The sequence below is a fragment of the Trachypithecus francoisi genome, unplaced genomic scaffold, assembly GCF_009764315.1.
Source record: "Trachypithecus francoisi isolate TF-2019V2 unplaced genomic scaffold, Tfra_2.0 Lachesis_group13, whole genome shotgun sequence".
Lineage (NCBI taxonomy): Eukaryota > Metazoa > Chordata > Mammalia > Primates > Cercopithecidae > Trachypithecus > Trachypithecus francoisi.
Window position 1 is genome coordinate 68,964,273 of NW_022681458.1, and position 15,969 is coordinate 68,980,241.

General features: G+C 41.0%; 1 protein-coding gene across 4 annotated transcripts in view; it reads right to left on the reverse strand.

Moving 5' to 3' along the window:
• MAP3K20 (mitogen-activated protein kinase kinase kinase 20) overlaps positions 1 to 15,969 on the reverse strand; it is a 195,867-nt gene that overhangs the window by 32,520 nt on the left and 147,378 nt on the right. For 2 of the 4 annotated variants that reach the window (XM_033231103.1, XM_033231101.1), the window contains exons 12-14: positions 6,197 to 6,241; positions 3,682 to 3,712; positions 3,445 to 3,584 (exon numbers count right to left, since the gene is read on the reverse strand). In XM_033231103.1, the coding sequence (XP_033086994.1) occupies positions 3,445 to 3,584; positions 3,682 to 3,712; positions 6,197 to 6,241 (216 nt within the window). Of the gene's footprint in view, positions 1 to 3,444; positions 3,585 to 3,681; positions 3,713 to 6,196; positions 6,242 to 8,778; positions 14,564 to 15,969 lie in introns of those variants that run through there. The other 2 variants (XM_033231102.1, XM_033231104.1) reach the window with 2 other exon arrangements.

Sequence of the window (15,969 nt, forward strand, 5' to 3'; positions counted from 1 at the left end):
TTCATCACCCCCAAAGGGGACTCTACTCCCATTAGGCAGTCAATAACCATTGCCTCCTCCCCCCAGCAGCTGGCAATCACTGATCGCTTTCTGTCTATGGATTCACCTATTCAGGATGTCTCATACAATATGTGACTTTTGTGTCTGGCTTCTTTCATTTAGCATCATGTTCAAGGCTCATCTATGCTGCGGCACATATCAGTGTGGAGTCCTAAGAAGTTAAGTAAGCTACAACAAGGAGGGGGTCCCAGGTGGGGGATAACAATTGTTCTGAGAGACGGCTAATCACAGGCAATCACAACAACCTGTTCCCAAATACCTCCTTCTGTAAGTAACCCCAGCAGCATGACCTTGTCTGCACACCCTATCTGCACGTAGCCCTCCAGTGTGATCTCATAAAACTTCCCTCAAGCCCCTGCCTCTTGGCAGACAGCCCCTTCTCTGCTGTGCTGCCCACTGCACCCTTGCAACACATCTTCATACTTTCTGTAATAAATCTGCCTTTCTTTACCTATGACTGTCTTGGTAAATTCTTTTACTGCCTGCGACAGCGGCCCCAGCCAGTCTGCCCACATCAATCAATACTTCATTGTGCTTTCCTTCTTGAGCCTGAGAACAGCCCTTTTACCTGTAGCATCTTCCTCTTCTCTCCATGCGCATTTTTGTTACACTGCAGTGCTTACTATTGTCTACATTTATACCCTCCTGTTTTTTCAAACCCCAGCCTTGCCTTTTTAATCCATTTTAAAACTTCCAGAAGCAAAGTGCAAACATGTCAATTCTCAATACTCCAGACAGCTGGTCATATTCCAGCTTTTCCCCCAGCCTGAAGTTGTAAGCTGTCCAGGATCTGGCCCCACCTTCTTTCCACTTCAGGTTCCATGCATTCTACTCATCACTCGTGTTCTGTAGACAGCTGTTTAAGCTACTCAGATCGGGACTCATCTTTTCTGTTTCTCCACATTCTCTTCCATTTCTCTTAACTCTTTGTTCTGTCTAGATTAATGTTCTTTCCTTTCCTGGTCTACATTCCAAAATCTGTCATTCCTCCAAGGTCCGGCTCAAGGGCTACCCACTCTGTGAAGTTTTCCCTTTCCATCTCCCACCATGGCCTCTCCCAAGTCTGGGTAATGAATCGGTCCTTTCCTCCCAATTGCCAAGGAGATGCCGTATGCATTCCTTAACCACAGGTTTCTTTGAATCTTCATAGGTCCAGTCTCACAATTAGTAGCCATTCACTGAATTTGTTGAACAATAAACAATAAGTCTGGACTTTGCTTGCCTAAATGATACCTCTCAGCATGAAAGGGGTACTTAGGTTATCCAGGGCCACCCTTGGAAAGATGTAAATCACTGAGGGCATCTGGTGAGGTATCCCAGCTCACCACCCCGTCTTCCGAACTGATCCTTAAGGAATACTGGTCCTTTTCAAAGATGGCAGGTGGGAAGGGAGGTGGGAGCATCTTATATGGTATCTGCCAAATAGGACAAGATTTACAAAATTTCTTTTTTGGAGCTCTGAAACATCTCTGTACTGCAGAAAATACTTTTTCCTACTGTGGCCCACCTAAGCCAGCATAGCTTTTAGGATGGACTTGCCCACACCCCGAGGCTGGGATTACATTCTTTGCCAGCCTTTGAGAAATACGCTATGCATGGGTTTTCCTGCCCTTCTTCTAGGAGAGAGAAGACAGCAAGGTCCTCTTTCTGTTGTGGAGATGTTCTCTGGTGGGTGAGTGCTAAGCTGTTATGCAAAAGGTGCTGAGAGTCTGTGAGGATGTTTCTTCCTGGACCTAGGGTCCGCAGAATGAAATGAATGGGCTCTCTTTGGGTCTTAATGGGGATTTCTCTAGAAAGGTCAGTATGGGTAGCTCTGAGATAGGGATTAGTTGGCATGCTGGTAGAGCCTTTGTGAAGGTGTGGATTTGGACAGGAGGCTGCTTTTTCTTTTCTTTTTTTTTTTTTTTTTGAGATGGAGTCTCGCTCTGTCGCCCAGGCTGGAGTGCAGTGGCCGGATCTCGGCTCACTGCAAGCTCCGCCTCCCGGGTTCACGCCGTTCTCCTGCCTCAGCCTCCCGAGCAGCTGGGACACTACAGGCGCCCGCCACCTCGCCCGGCTAGTTTTTTGTATTTTTTTAGTAGAGACGGGGTTTCACCGTGTTAGCCAGGATGGTCTCGATCTCCTGACCTCGTGATCCACCCGTCTCGGCCTCCCAAAGTGCTGGGATTACAGGCTTGAGCCACCGCGCCCGGCCATGGAGGCTGCTTTTTCTAAATTTTCTCCTTTATTCTGTGTCTTCTTTCTAACCTATACATGCTCGTCCATCTACCCACACTGGAATGGGGGTGCGGGTTTGGGGAGCAAACTTGATTTTATTCTAAGATGTCTCTTGAAATAAGATTAATAACAATGACCACACAATGCCAGCAATTGTTACTCAGTTTAAGTTGCTAAGTTGAAAAAACAAAAACAAACAAAAAACCATGACCACAACCACCACAGTGAACACAGAGGTTTAGCTTTGAAACTACTCAACACTTAAGTTTTGGGGGAAATGGTAGAATTTCCTGAGTAAGTGGGGATTAAAACACATAGAAGGTGGCATCTGTTCCAGGTCATAATGACAAAAATTACAAATGCCTTTAGGTTACTGCATTGGCTTACGTTTCCCTCTGGCCATGCAGAAATTCCGGGGTCCTTAGGGATTCCTGATGGACTTTTGTCTGTCTAGAATTAAACTGAGTCACCTCCTGCTATTCCAGGTGGATGGCTGTTTTCCAGGCACCACACTGCCTTTGTGGTATTTTTTACAGCTGTCATTTACCATTATCTCATAAGCAGTATTTGTTTTCTCCACCAGATTAGAGACTTCCTGAGGATGGGGGGTGATATTCAGGTATCTCCCTGTGACTCCTACTATACCACGTATGCATCTTTTTGCTGTTGGATTATGAGGAAGGAATAGGGGTGCTTGGGGGCGGCCACTGATTATCAACTGGTGTAAGCATTTCAGCACAGTAATGACCAGCATAGCACCGTTTCCATCTGCAGCCCCTAACGTTTGATCTGCTGCATAGTAGGAGCTCAGTAAAGATTTGTTGATGGAGGTCAGGCGTGGTGGCTCATGCCTGTAATCCCAGCACTTTGGGAGGCCGAGGTGGATGGATCATTTGAAGTCAGGAGCTCGAGACCAGCCTGGAAAACATGGTGAAACCCCATCTCTACTAAAAATACAAAAATTAGCTGGGTGTGGTGGCGCACTTCTGTAATCCCAGCCACTTGGGAGGCTGAGGCAGGAGAATCGCTTGAACTCAGGAGGTGAAGGGTGCAGTGAGCCGAGATCACGCCTATGAACTCTAGCCTGGGCAACAGAGCAAGACTCTGTCTCAAAAAAAAAAAAAAAAAAAAGATTTGCTGATGGAATGTTCTCCCTTTCTGAGGTACCTTGAAGTGAATGATATGCCCCTTGGAGACAATGCCCATGTCTTTCAGGTCTTCTTCCTCCAGCAGCAGTAGCCGCTTCCCTGTAATGTTGTTTTCTTTAAATAAGCTTGCATATACACTCATCTCTGCTGAAGAGTCACCTGAAGGAAGTGATTAGAAAGCAGTAAAAAATTAGACGAAATCACATCCAAAACAAAGTTAACTCCATGAATTAAGAAGGTAACTTATTCCACTTGCCTTTTCTGACGAGCTGCTGAACCCAACAATACTGTGAAAGAGAGGACACATATGGTTTTGAAGATTCACACATGGTCAGTGGCCGGTCTTCACAGTAAACATAGTTTTCAATAGATCAAAATAGCTTTAATTCCTGGCTCAACCACAGAGGTAAAATAGAAGACTTTCTCTTTGTAGTTTTAAAACCTCAAGCTTTCAAATGGGAGATATCCCTCTCTTCGGGGGTCTTGGACAGTTAAAAGACCATTGGTTTTCCTCCTTCTTTGGGAGATATTTTTAAATCCTTTCAAGAGGGTTCTTACTTATAGTGATTTTTCCATTTATGTGCCAGTGGCCCCCTGGATTGCTGAGGGGCACCAGTTTACTCAGGAATTGTATGAGTTCTAGGGACCACACAGCAGTGGACGGAAGGAATCTTCTGTTCTAGGCCAGGTTGTGAAGTAGCCACGTGGCCCCGGCCAAGTCAAAGTACGGAGCTTCCTATGTAGAATGAGGAGACTGGACCCAGTGACCCTTAGTCCCTGTATATCACAGGGCCTGGGTTTACTGGTGGCCTCTCACAGTACCTTGGTGAGGGGAGAAGGATGCGAGGGCAGACTCAGTCCCTCTGATTCTCTGGGGGAGCCCTCAACTCTGGAATTTTATTTAAGTGGCCTGGAAACCACTCAACCTCAGAGCAAAGACTAAAAATAGCTGTTAGAACTCAGTGCTTTTTAAAAAATTTCTTTTCAAATGAGAGGGAAACTTTGCAGTGAGGGATAAAGAGATTACATCCAGGCTTGTGAATAAAGGAGACCCTGAGTCCTCTTTCCTTGTTAAGCAAGGCTGGCAGGAAAGTGAGACTCACTGGGGCTCAGTGAATGGGAAGAAATAGTGGCAACTGGTGCCAAGTTTCCTTACCCTATGGAAGCCAAAGAGGTTAGCTAATGTTGAAAGCAGGTGCACTTCAAAAGAATACAAAGGGCAGAGAGGGAAATGCCTGGGCCCCAAACCGGGTTGAGCTAGGTAAACAGATCTTTTGAGGAGTTTCCAGTAGCTAGTCTGCACTTCGTGGCACCTGGTCTGTTCCCTGGGTTGGAGCCCAAATCCACTAAGGCTCACATTACATCTTTTGTTTTTTTCATTTTAATTTAGCGATACCCTGAGCTTGTTAAATAGACCTGGATAGGCATAAGTCCCTGAGTTTTATAGAACTTAAAACAATTTTTTTTTTTTTTTTTTTTTGAGATGGAGCCTTGCTCTGTTGCCCAGGCTGGAGTGCAATGGTGTGATCTTGGCTCACTGCAACCTCCACCTTCCATGTTCAAGTGATTGTCTTGCCTCAGCTTCCCGAGTAGCTGGGATTATAGGCATCTGCCACCACATCTGGCTCATTTTTGTATTTTTAGAAGAGATGGGGTTTCACCATGTTGGCCAGGCGGGTCTCGAACTCCTGACCTCAAGTGGTCCTCCTGCCTCGGCCTCCCAAAGTGCTGGGATTACAGGCTACCTCGCCCAGCCTAGTCCCCGAGTTTTCTCATCAGGAATTTTCTTACCTGTTTTGCCCCTAAGAAAATAGATATGGTGATGTAACTGACTAAGTTGGATTGTTTCTCAGGGTTTCTATCAAGAATGCAGAGTGCAGGACTTCCTTTGGATTTCAATAGTCTGAGTGCAGCCTCTCAAAAACATGGAGCTTATCTGGTTAAAGCTATCGGGAATGTCTGGGCGTGCTTGTGCCTATTCCCGCTTGGGAGGCCACAGTAAGGCTGGGAAATAGGATGCCTCGCTTTCAAACAGGCCTGAGGTAGAAGGAAAGCCAGTTCAGTGGTGTCCCAGTTCTGTTCAGTCCAGCACTGCCTTGACCAGATCCTCCTCTACCACGGCTCAAGGCCATCCCTGTTTTTTTAAAAAGATTTAAGATCACTTTTTTCTCAAGTATGTTCTTTTGTTTTCCCGAGCTGCCACTTTAATTTCCTCATTGGTATTTGTTATTGTATTCTGGAATACTTTCAGAGCAAATAGGAAGGTAGAACCCACTTAGAAGAGTTGCAGATACTTGCTTTACTCTTGAGGCCTTATTTTCAATCATTATTGCATTAAAAACAGAAAACAGGCCAGGTGCAGTGGCTCACACCTGTAATCCCAGCACTTTGGGAGGCGAGGTGGGCAGATCACTTGAGGTCAGGAGTTTGAGACCAGCCTGACCAACATGGTGAAACCCCGTCTCTACTAAAAATACAAAAATTAGCCAGGCGTGCTGGTGGGCACCTATAGTCTTAGCTACTCAGGAGGCTGAGGCAGGAGAATTGCTTGAATCTCAGGAGGTGGAGGTTGCAGTGAGCTGAGATCGCACCACTGCACTCCAGCCTGGGCGACAGAGCGAGACTCTGTCTCAAAAAAAAAAAAAAAAAAAAAATTTGTCAACTTCTCCTATTAGACTTTCCTAAGGCCCAATCTGTTTACCTAAAAACTTAGGGACAAATTTATGAAATACCTGCCCAAGTCAAATAAGGCATGAATACAAAGAGCTTACCACATCGTCTTCTGTCCATGCACCAATTTCAAAGGAAGGCAGCAGCTGCATGGGAAATATGCATGAAACGAAAAAAAAGTAATATTATCATTGTCTTTTTGGTTCATCCTCTTGTCTCACTCTTTTAGCTCTCAGTTGCTGCTCTGGCTTGGTTCCTCCTGCAGGTTGGGTTGAATGGAAAACAGTTTTCCTGACCTTAAGAGGCAGTTCTCAGTGCTCCAGTAATGTTCACCAATCTCTCAGTAACAATTCATATACTTTGGAAGCTGTTTCATATTCCTCTGTTGGTACATGGTTTTTACATCCCACAATAAGGCCTCAGCCGTCAAGACATTTCTGACCTTTTCTCAGAGACCCAGAGTCTTCCTCAGAGTTCTCAGCCAACATGAGGACTATTGGATTAACAATGAAAATTCCAAAGCAACCACTTAGTAACCAGATGATGTATTATGCCTATTCTCTAGAGAAATTTCTAAGTGTTTAAAGATCTCATTTGCACAATATTTTAAAAACCAGATGTTAGCACCCACGGATGAAGAAGGACATGGGAAATTGGTACGGTCCTAAGAAACCCAGGCTGTAGAGTTGCTCTAACTAAAACAGATTAAAATGCCTCCCTATGAGGTTCACAAGTGCAAACGAAGATGTCTCCAGAGGACTTCAGCCTGCACCATTTTCAGAGCCAAAGAGCTACTCTCTTCAATATATGCCCCATGGCCATCTAAATAATAAATGCTTATATAATTTTTAGAAGTCTGTGTGTCCTATAGGTCGAATTCGAGTTTGGTACAGCTATTAGCTTTAACTAGCCTAACTTGACCCCCCAAAATGAATTGCTCATGAGATAATATGGCAAAGCGTCACTCATCTTCTGTTACAAATAATATTTTCTTGTGAGTTTCAAAAAAAGAAGTTGAGTTTGGTTGCTTTTACTGTTAGTATAAAAATCAGAGGGTAGGTGAGTTAACCTTTCTAACTTACAGGTATTTTGTACCCACGTGCTCAAAATTCTGCTAGAAAAGGCACAGCCCCTGCCTTCAAGGAGCTTTTAATTTAACTGGGGCTAATACAGGTATAAATTATACCTGGGGGACTCCAAGGCCATGTGAATCTTGGTTTACTTAATGCCTAACATAGGGTCTGGCATACGATATCTGGTGAATTTTTGTTGAGTCATTTTAAACAATGAATAAAATTAAAGGGTGCATTTACTGGAATGCTAAGTTCTCTAGTATAGAGTTCAATATCTATGGGTATACCATAGAGAGATGTATTCACAAAGGGGTTCGTAAAATGAGATGGGAGAATGGAGGGCAGCACGGCTTGAGCTGGGTCCTGCAACACAAGAAGAGAGGTGATTCTGGGTAAAGAGAAGCAACAAGGCAAAACCTGGCATGGCGGGAGAGGGAGGTACAGGAGGGAAGGATGGGAATGGAAGGCAACGAGTTCACGTTGGAGGAAAAAAGGGAAATGAGGCAGACAGAGTGGGGAGGCAAGCGGAAAAACCCACTACTGAAATGGACATGAATGTGCAGGGTTGCGGTATTTATAGACAAGTTGCCAGGACATAAAGTATACACTGAAATCGATCCTGTTCTGAGTGTACTCTGCTACCTGCATGTGCTTCCCTTCCCTCCAGGGTTGCCTTTGCCTCCTCGGAAACACCTGAGGTGGGTAGGAATCATCACACACAGTCACCTGCTTTAATAATGGGGAAAGGAGAAAGACTTGAGGAATAGAATCTAAAGCCGAACTGGATCAAAGAAAATACATGACAATTTTGTCTCTTCACAGGGCAGCTGGACACAGCTGCAGAATCATGCCATTCCCTTCTCCCATCACAGAAGCAAACGTGAAATATGGAACTTTTTTGGTTCTTTCAAGAAACAACAGTCTGAGTTACAGAAATATTTTCCTGCATCATGGCTCACTTTTATAGAAACTGGGATGGGGGGAGGGGATGTGTAGTGTTATTTTTATAAAATTCCCAAATGTTGTGCTAAACAAAATTGAGAAATAAGTATTTTTTGAATAGAATAGAAGTCGTAAATGAAATAACTAATCACAACCAGAATCTTTGGTTTTAATGTCAAAAGGAGAGGGGGTTGGTTGCACACTGAGGATGGTTCTCCAATACGATGCCTAGGGAAAGGCGCTGGCTTCATTCAGCTGGATGCTCACTCCAGCAGGATTCTTTGCACAATGCTTGCAAAGATCAGTGAGAGGAAGGCTGGAGCCAGGCATTGCTTCATGACGGTTTGAATTTGGCAAGACAGGGGATAAGAGTTAATGATCTCCAGCCACAGAGTGGCTTACCATTTCCTTTATGTTTTCTGTACCTTGTTAACATATCAGTGTATCTGCTGTAAGATGAGTTCTAAGCCTTTCTTTCTTTGGGGAATAAAAAAAATCCACCCCATGACTGTCTCATCACTTTACAAATTTATTATTTACACTCCCACTGACTTTAGGAGAGAAAAGCTAACACTTGTGTCCATGCGTGTGACAACGAGTCCTTCAAAGGACGTTGGGAGTCCAATCTAACGGGGATCTTATATACACAGCAACACATAACAAAGGGATTTACTGTCAAAACGTTTATTGCAAAATGGAGTCTTAGAACAAAGGAAAGCAAAGAAAAGTTCACATCAAAATGAAATGTATGACACCAACTTGGATTTCTGAATACACTGTGGACTTTGTGCTGGAATATCAAATTCCAACTATAAAATCAGTAACTGAATAGTCTTACCACACAAGAGTAAAATTTAATCTTCCATACAAACATTATACAAGATATTTGGCATAGGACTTGCTCAGAATAACATTGCAATAGAATAATTGAGAAAAAGTTTTTGTTAAAAAAACAATAAAGTGATAATGCCATCTATTCAAAGCTCACACTCAAAGAATATAAATATTTTCTATTATTTAGTACAAAAATTTTAAGAGTGCAAAAGCAGTATGTGCAGTGTATCATTTCTGACATTAATAGATATACTATTCTGCACACAATATAAAATAATTAATGTAGGTGCTTGGAACTCTAGTTTGAAGTAAATAATCACATGCCAGGAAGCTCCTCACAGGCGACAGAGTGCAAACAAAGGTGGAGTCAGAGAAAACATGGCTAGTCTTCTAGATGTCCTGATGGACACTCATTTTTCATCATAGAAATGCTGTATCTAGAGCTGTCAGGCTATGCTACAATCGAGAGAAGAGAATAGATTTTTATGTCTGGCAATGCTTAACATCTAAACAGGAAAACAGTCTTACTCAAAAGCAGCAAAAGGTGCCTGATTATAGAAAATTTATGCTCTATTATATATATGTGATATGATGAAACTCTGCTACTTTCAAAAGGCTGCAATAAGTCTAGTACAATTTTTTAAGTATTAATTAAGTATTAATATTTAACTCAGAATAAGTTTTAAAACTGTCTTTCATAAAACTCTTACCATTCAAATGAAAACTCTGAAAAATAAAGTTATATGCACAGTAATTCTGGGAGAAGTCATTCTGGATCACTCCTAAACACTCCCCTATCCCCAATTCCTTGATTTTTAATGGGGATCAAGTTTGACTACCTTAGCTAGTGTTTAAAAGTCTAACAAATTCACTGCATGTTAAAAATCACTGGTTAAAAACCCACCCTCAACATTTCCAGAGCATCAAAAACAGTGAGCTATATGCTTTCAACTTCTTTTCACTGGTTATGTAAAATAGTAAAATGTAATTTTGCTTTCAAAAATGATGGGTAGAAAAAGAGGCTTTAAGTTAACCTATAGAATTGCAGCTACCTCAATGAGATTTTTTTTTTTTTTTTCTATTTATTGTGGAATCAGTGTAATGGGAGAGTGACCTGCCCCAGTGGATTTGGCTGTTTCAAGTTGCCACCAGCATTCCTAAGGAGAAAGAAACCATTTCCCCGTAGGGAAATGGTGCTTTAAGATAAAGCCATGAAACCCACAAAATTCAGGTTGTATGTTGCTGTAATTCTAAAAATACATTTTTTTTTTTGACTTGGGTAATTTTGTTCAGGAGAAAAATAATTAGACACTTTTGTATTTTTAGTCGTAACAGGGTTTTACCATGTTGGCCAGGCTTGTCTCGAACCCCTGACCTCAGGTGATCTGCCCACCTCGGCCTCCCAAAGTGCTGGGATTATAGGTGTGAGCCACCGCGCCCAGTCCCTTTTGGATGGAAGACTTTACGGAGCAAACTGTCCCTGGCATTCATAATGTTACTATTCCAGGCACTGGGCACCAAATGCCATCCCAGTTGCTGTGACAACCAAAAATGTGCCCTAGCCCCAACACTCTCAAACACCAGTAGGTGACAGCAGCACCCCAGTTGAGAATGACTAGGAGGGTCTCATCAAATTCTACAAGATAACTTTATGAATTAAGAAAAAAAGATGAAAGGTGAGACATTTTCAGTTGCATGTCCCTGATCATTACTACAACAATTGAGAGATTTAATTCTCATTTTGAATTTTTACATTTCTGTTTCTTTTAACCCTTCTCTTTCTAAATGTACATTTTTGTAAATCAAGTAATTAGAACTAAATCCAACACTGATAATGGCCATTTCAAAAACTGGTCTGAAAAGTGAATTAGAAGCTGTATAATTAATATCATCATTAGAAATTTTGCATATGGCTAATAAACATTCCTTTTTAAAATTACTAGAGTCTAAAGTCTTCCAAATGATCTTTACAGATAGAATGAGAACACTATAAAATTCTGATTATATGATTGAGATTTCAGGGATGTTTTAACATGTTCAAACCACTAGAAGGACACTGATTTGGAACAGAAAGTAACAGAGCCAATGTCACATGGTAGTGATCAATAGTCCGGTTCTACGAGGAGAACAATTTTAAGCTCTTCACCGAGGCCAGTTCTGCTGTATTTGAAATCCTTGCAGGCTCTTGGTGGCAGAGTATTGAGCTGTAACCATCTCTGGAATACTGGTGAGGAAAATAGCAGCAGTAAAGAAATGAGGAAAATATTACCTAATTAATGATACAGTTAGGTCCAGTATAGAGTCCTGTTATTTTTCTCTTTGGCCCTATTTGGCTGCTTTTATTAATGCAACAGAACTTTATGTATAATCATATGGATTTATTAAGAAAAAAATGTCCATTTCATTCAGTTCATATGTTCTAAATGTATTGCTGCTCATTCTTAAATGAGAAGCAAGGTTTACATTCTTACATAAAGTGCAGAGATCCCGAAGTTAGCCCCAGAGATCCCCTTGCCTTTTTCAGCCTTGCTCAAATGTTACATTATCAGTGGCGCCTTTCCTGATCATACTTTAAAAACCTCAACATTCACCCATGGGCCTTATCTTCCTTCCCGGCTTCATTTTTTGGCGTATACTTATCAAATGTGAACATATGATGCATTTGCTTTATTTATCATCAATCTTCACTCACTGCCATGTAAGCTCTGTGAGTGCAAAGATTTTCATCTAGCTATCTTCCAGAACAGTGTCTGGCACAGAGAAGAAGCTCAATGAATATGTGCTGAATGAATGACTATATCTTTGCCTTGTAAACCCCATGCTATTGGCTGTCTCCTCAGGTGGCTGACCACTGCACCCCAGGGCATGCTGGAAAGACAGGAGTCCCAAGCCCTCCCTGCTACTCTACTCCAAGCTTTTCTGCTTGGGTGCATTGACTCAAGTCAGATAGTACTTCTCTATGTCTGAGCACAGACAGGCTGTGTTCCTGTATTTGTATATGCGTGTGAATAGACAGAGAAACTAGTAGCATGGGTATGTGGGGGAATCCATCTTTTAGGGAAAGGTTTGTCTGCTCTTTCTGCATTTAGTCTCACCTCAGACCAGGTTAACCTGGCCAGGGCTCATAGTTTTCAAAGAGCAACAGAAGAAATCTATTTAGCTTACATTCTAAGAATGTTCTCTTTATCTTTCCTGAAAGCTATCCACTTTTAATTTCATCCCATACCACAGAGGAAATATTATTTGAAAGTGATAGTTTTCCGGAAGGTTACTGAAATCACTTATTTTTCAGGGTCTTCACTGGCACCATTCATAGCAGCTAACATTAACTAGCCACTTTCCATGGGCCTGGTGCTGTGTTCGGTGCTTTACATATATTATTTCTTTTCATCCGCACAATGATCCTTTCAAGTAGGTACTATTACTATTCCCATGTGGAAGATCAGCAAACAGACACACAGAGATTAAATAATTTGCCCAAGGTTGTTGAGCAACTGGGCCCAGGATTCTGAGTGACAGTCAGACTCTGATCCCTTTCTTCATCAGTATGCCACCTAGGCTGCTGTACACCTCACACCCAGAACATTCTATTAGTTATTTCTCCCCAAATGAAGCTGGCACAGCATACTGATCATTATGTGGTATTTTTCAGCTCTCAAGGGGCATTAGAAACATGTCACGCTTCAAATTCTAAGAGGCTTTTAATGATCAAATGTAGTTAGAAATACTATTAGATCATATCTATGATGATGTTGTTTCTTAAAACTTCCATAAAAAGAACGACCAAAAATGTTTTGGTTTAATAGTCAAATAATGACACTCCTTTCTAATTTAGATTGAAACAAGTCTTAGTTCTTTTGCCTCTTAATATATATAAATAAAAGTGTTTTATAATTTAAACAAGCTTTGACAAATAGGTGATAAAATTCTGAGAATATCCCTGGCTAGCCAGGTTTTCAGAGCACTGCCTGTATCTACTTCTAAAACACCAACATTATGAAGCAGGGTTAAAACAAAAAACAACTCTGGTAGGCTAAACTTGATATGGAAAGGACCTGTGTTTCTGCCTGAGGATAACTTATCTTTACTATTTCTTTTGTAATATTTAATTTCTTCTTTAAAATAGCTGAGCATATGTTTAGAATCCAGGATTATCATGCCCCTCTAAAAAACAAACGCCCACGCATACACCACTTGCTGGAAAATCCAGGAGAGGCATGAATTAACCCCCTGGAAGCATCCCCTTAAGACCACGTCTTTCTCTTTGTATAAAGCACAAGCACAGCCTTAAATGACAGTGTGTTGTTAAGAAGCTTCCATGGCCAGCAGTGGTATGAAAGTTTGCAACATCTGCTGTTGGTTTCAAATCAGAGTATTTTTCCTTCAAATACACTACTGAGAACACTGCTCAGGCTTTACTTTGAGCAGCTGTGCTATTTAGTACTAAAAATTCTCAGCATTTAGGTATTTCTGAAGAGCATTTTGTTATAACCTTCTTTCATCTCAGTATTTTTGTTGTTGGATTTTGTACTATCAATTCTTTCTTTCTTTCTTTCTTTTGGTTTTTGAGACAGGGTCTTGTTCTCTTGCCCAGGCTAGGTGCCATCATGACTCACCGCAGCCCTGACTGATGGCTAGGTCTCAAGCAATCCTCCTGCCTTGTCCTCCCAAGTATCTGGGACTACAGGTGTGTGCTACCATGCCAGCTACTTTTTAAATTATTAGTAGAGACGAGATCTTACTATGTTGCTCAGGCCAACCATTTCTGATATTATAGTGTACTGCTATAAGAAAAAAAAGTAAGTCACAGAATACTATGTGTCAAAGAACAATTAGGAGTTAAGAGTGCTTGTTCAAAATGTACGTTTTAAAAAACGATTTGAATAAAGGAAATAAAGTAAAATACAAACTAAAAGGTACTCATTAAAAAAGAAAAAGCCAGAATGTCATTACTTTAAAAGTCCTATATTGTATATAGAATCACAAATTTCTATAATCAGGCACCACATTTGCTGATTCATAAATATACTTCTTTGGCTTAATTCTCCCCCCATTTTTCTGTAAGCAAAAATAAATCAAAAGTAGAATTGATAAGAAATTACAGTCATGTAAATGTGATTGGCCTAAAATGCAGTGCTTGGTTTTCTGCCTCCTTACTTGTTTTTGTACAGACTGAGATAAACAAATTACTTTTGTGTTTTCCAAACGTTTTTGATTTTATTACTTTGCTTTCTGCTTTCATTCACTATTATCCATGTCATTATCCTCCTCCTCACCGTCATCATCATCATCATCGTCACCTTCTGACAAGTCAAAATCACTGAACCCCAGAGCCATGTTGACTTTCTTCCCCCTTCTCTTAGATGTGGTTTTGGAAGAATTCTGCTTGGCTTGCATGTTTATCTGCATCCCAGAATGCATCACAGCTCCTGCTTTGTTCATTGAGAAGATATCCCCAAAGCCCATCAGCATCATGGCCTGCAGACTTGGGTTCATGCCATGGCCCTCCCCGTTACTTGTTGCTGTGATCTGACATGACATCTCTGCACTGTTTGACTCCTCTGTTTTAGATTCAAAGTAAGACTCCTCAGACATTCTTGCAGCAAGAGGCAAGAGAAGCTATCAAAAGGGAAGAAAGGACAGAAGTAAAAAGAGAAATTAGGACCAATTTAAATCAGGAAAATAGATACCACAAAATTAGTTGGCACTACACAGGAGGTAAATGATTAGTGAAATAAATGAATGTAGGGAATTATGTGAGAATGTATTTAATGGCAGATTTGGCTCCAGCATATTTGCCATAATTTATGACTGACAGGATAAATCACAACCAAAAGTTTGCAAAGCACCACAGCAAGCCAAATTTCAAATGGAAAAGAAGTTGCAAGTTTTAAGCCCTCATTTTGCTTAAAACCAAATAGTTTTTAGGATTTATCTTAACTTTTCCCAATTTCACTTTCACAAGGAAACATTTAGTTAACCATTATATTTTTTAAAAAAGAAATTAAGCAGAGATTCATTCTCAAATGAAAAATTAAGAAACTTTATGCCCAAAAGATAAGCTTAGAGGAAGCACAAAAAACAGTTCAGCAGTCAATACAGTTCTAGGGAAATGTGGGTTGTTGACTACCTTTTTATCTGGATTAGTGCTCTGAATATACACTAAAATGTAGTCTAGAATTCACTTGCTTCCACTTATTTATTTATTGTAGCCAGAACTGATGTAATACTATTTATTCAAATTATTAAATAATTCACTTGTGAACAAATTCTAGATGCTGTCTCTCACATTTAAGTTAGACCTAAGTATGTAAACACATGAAAACTGGGAAGAAAGGAGGAAAACAGTGTTCATTTAGATTGTTCTAATATGCTCTAATATTCAAGTTTTCCTCTTTCAACAGAACGTTTTTCTTAAGATGTCACTGCTCACAGTGGTCACAGACATTTATCTTCTACTTTATGTAATTATTTTGAACAGCCAACTTATTCCCATAAATGTTTGGGCATATCCATTTTAGGGGTAAAACTGTTAGGATATGAAAAACGTTACTGCCTCTTCTTTTGAGAAATAAGCAAATCAAGGCTTATGTTTTTGGCATAGTTTCAATATGGATACATTTATGATAAATAATGTACAAATAATATATACTGGGATGACCTCTATATTCTTGTACCTAGTATTCAGGATCAATTTCCTAATTTTTTTTTTTTTTTGAGATGGAGTCTCACACTGTTTCCCGGGCTGGAGTGCAGTGGTGCTATCCCGGCTCACTGCAAGCTCCGCCTTCCAGGTTCAAGCAATTCTCCTGCCTCAGCCTCCCGAGTTGCTGGGATTATAGGCACCCGCCACCACACCCAGCTAATTTTTTGTATTTTTAGTGGAGATAGGGTTTCACTATGTTGTCCAGGTTGGTCTCGAACGTGTGACCTCGTGATCCACTCGCCTCAGCCTCCCAAAGTGCTGGAATTACAGGCATGAGCCACCGTGCCCGGCCTCAATTTCCTAATTTTTTTTTTTTTTT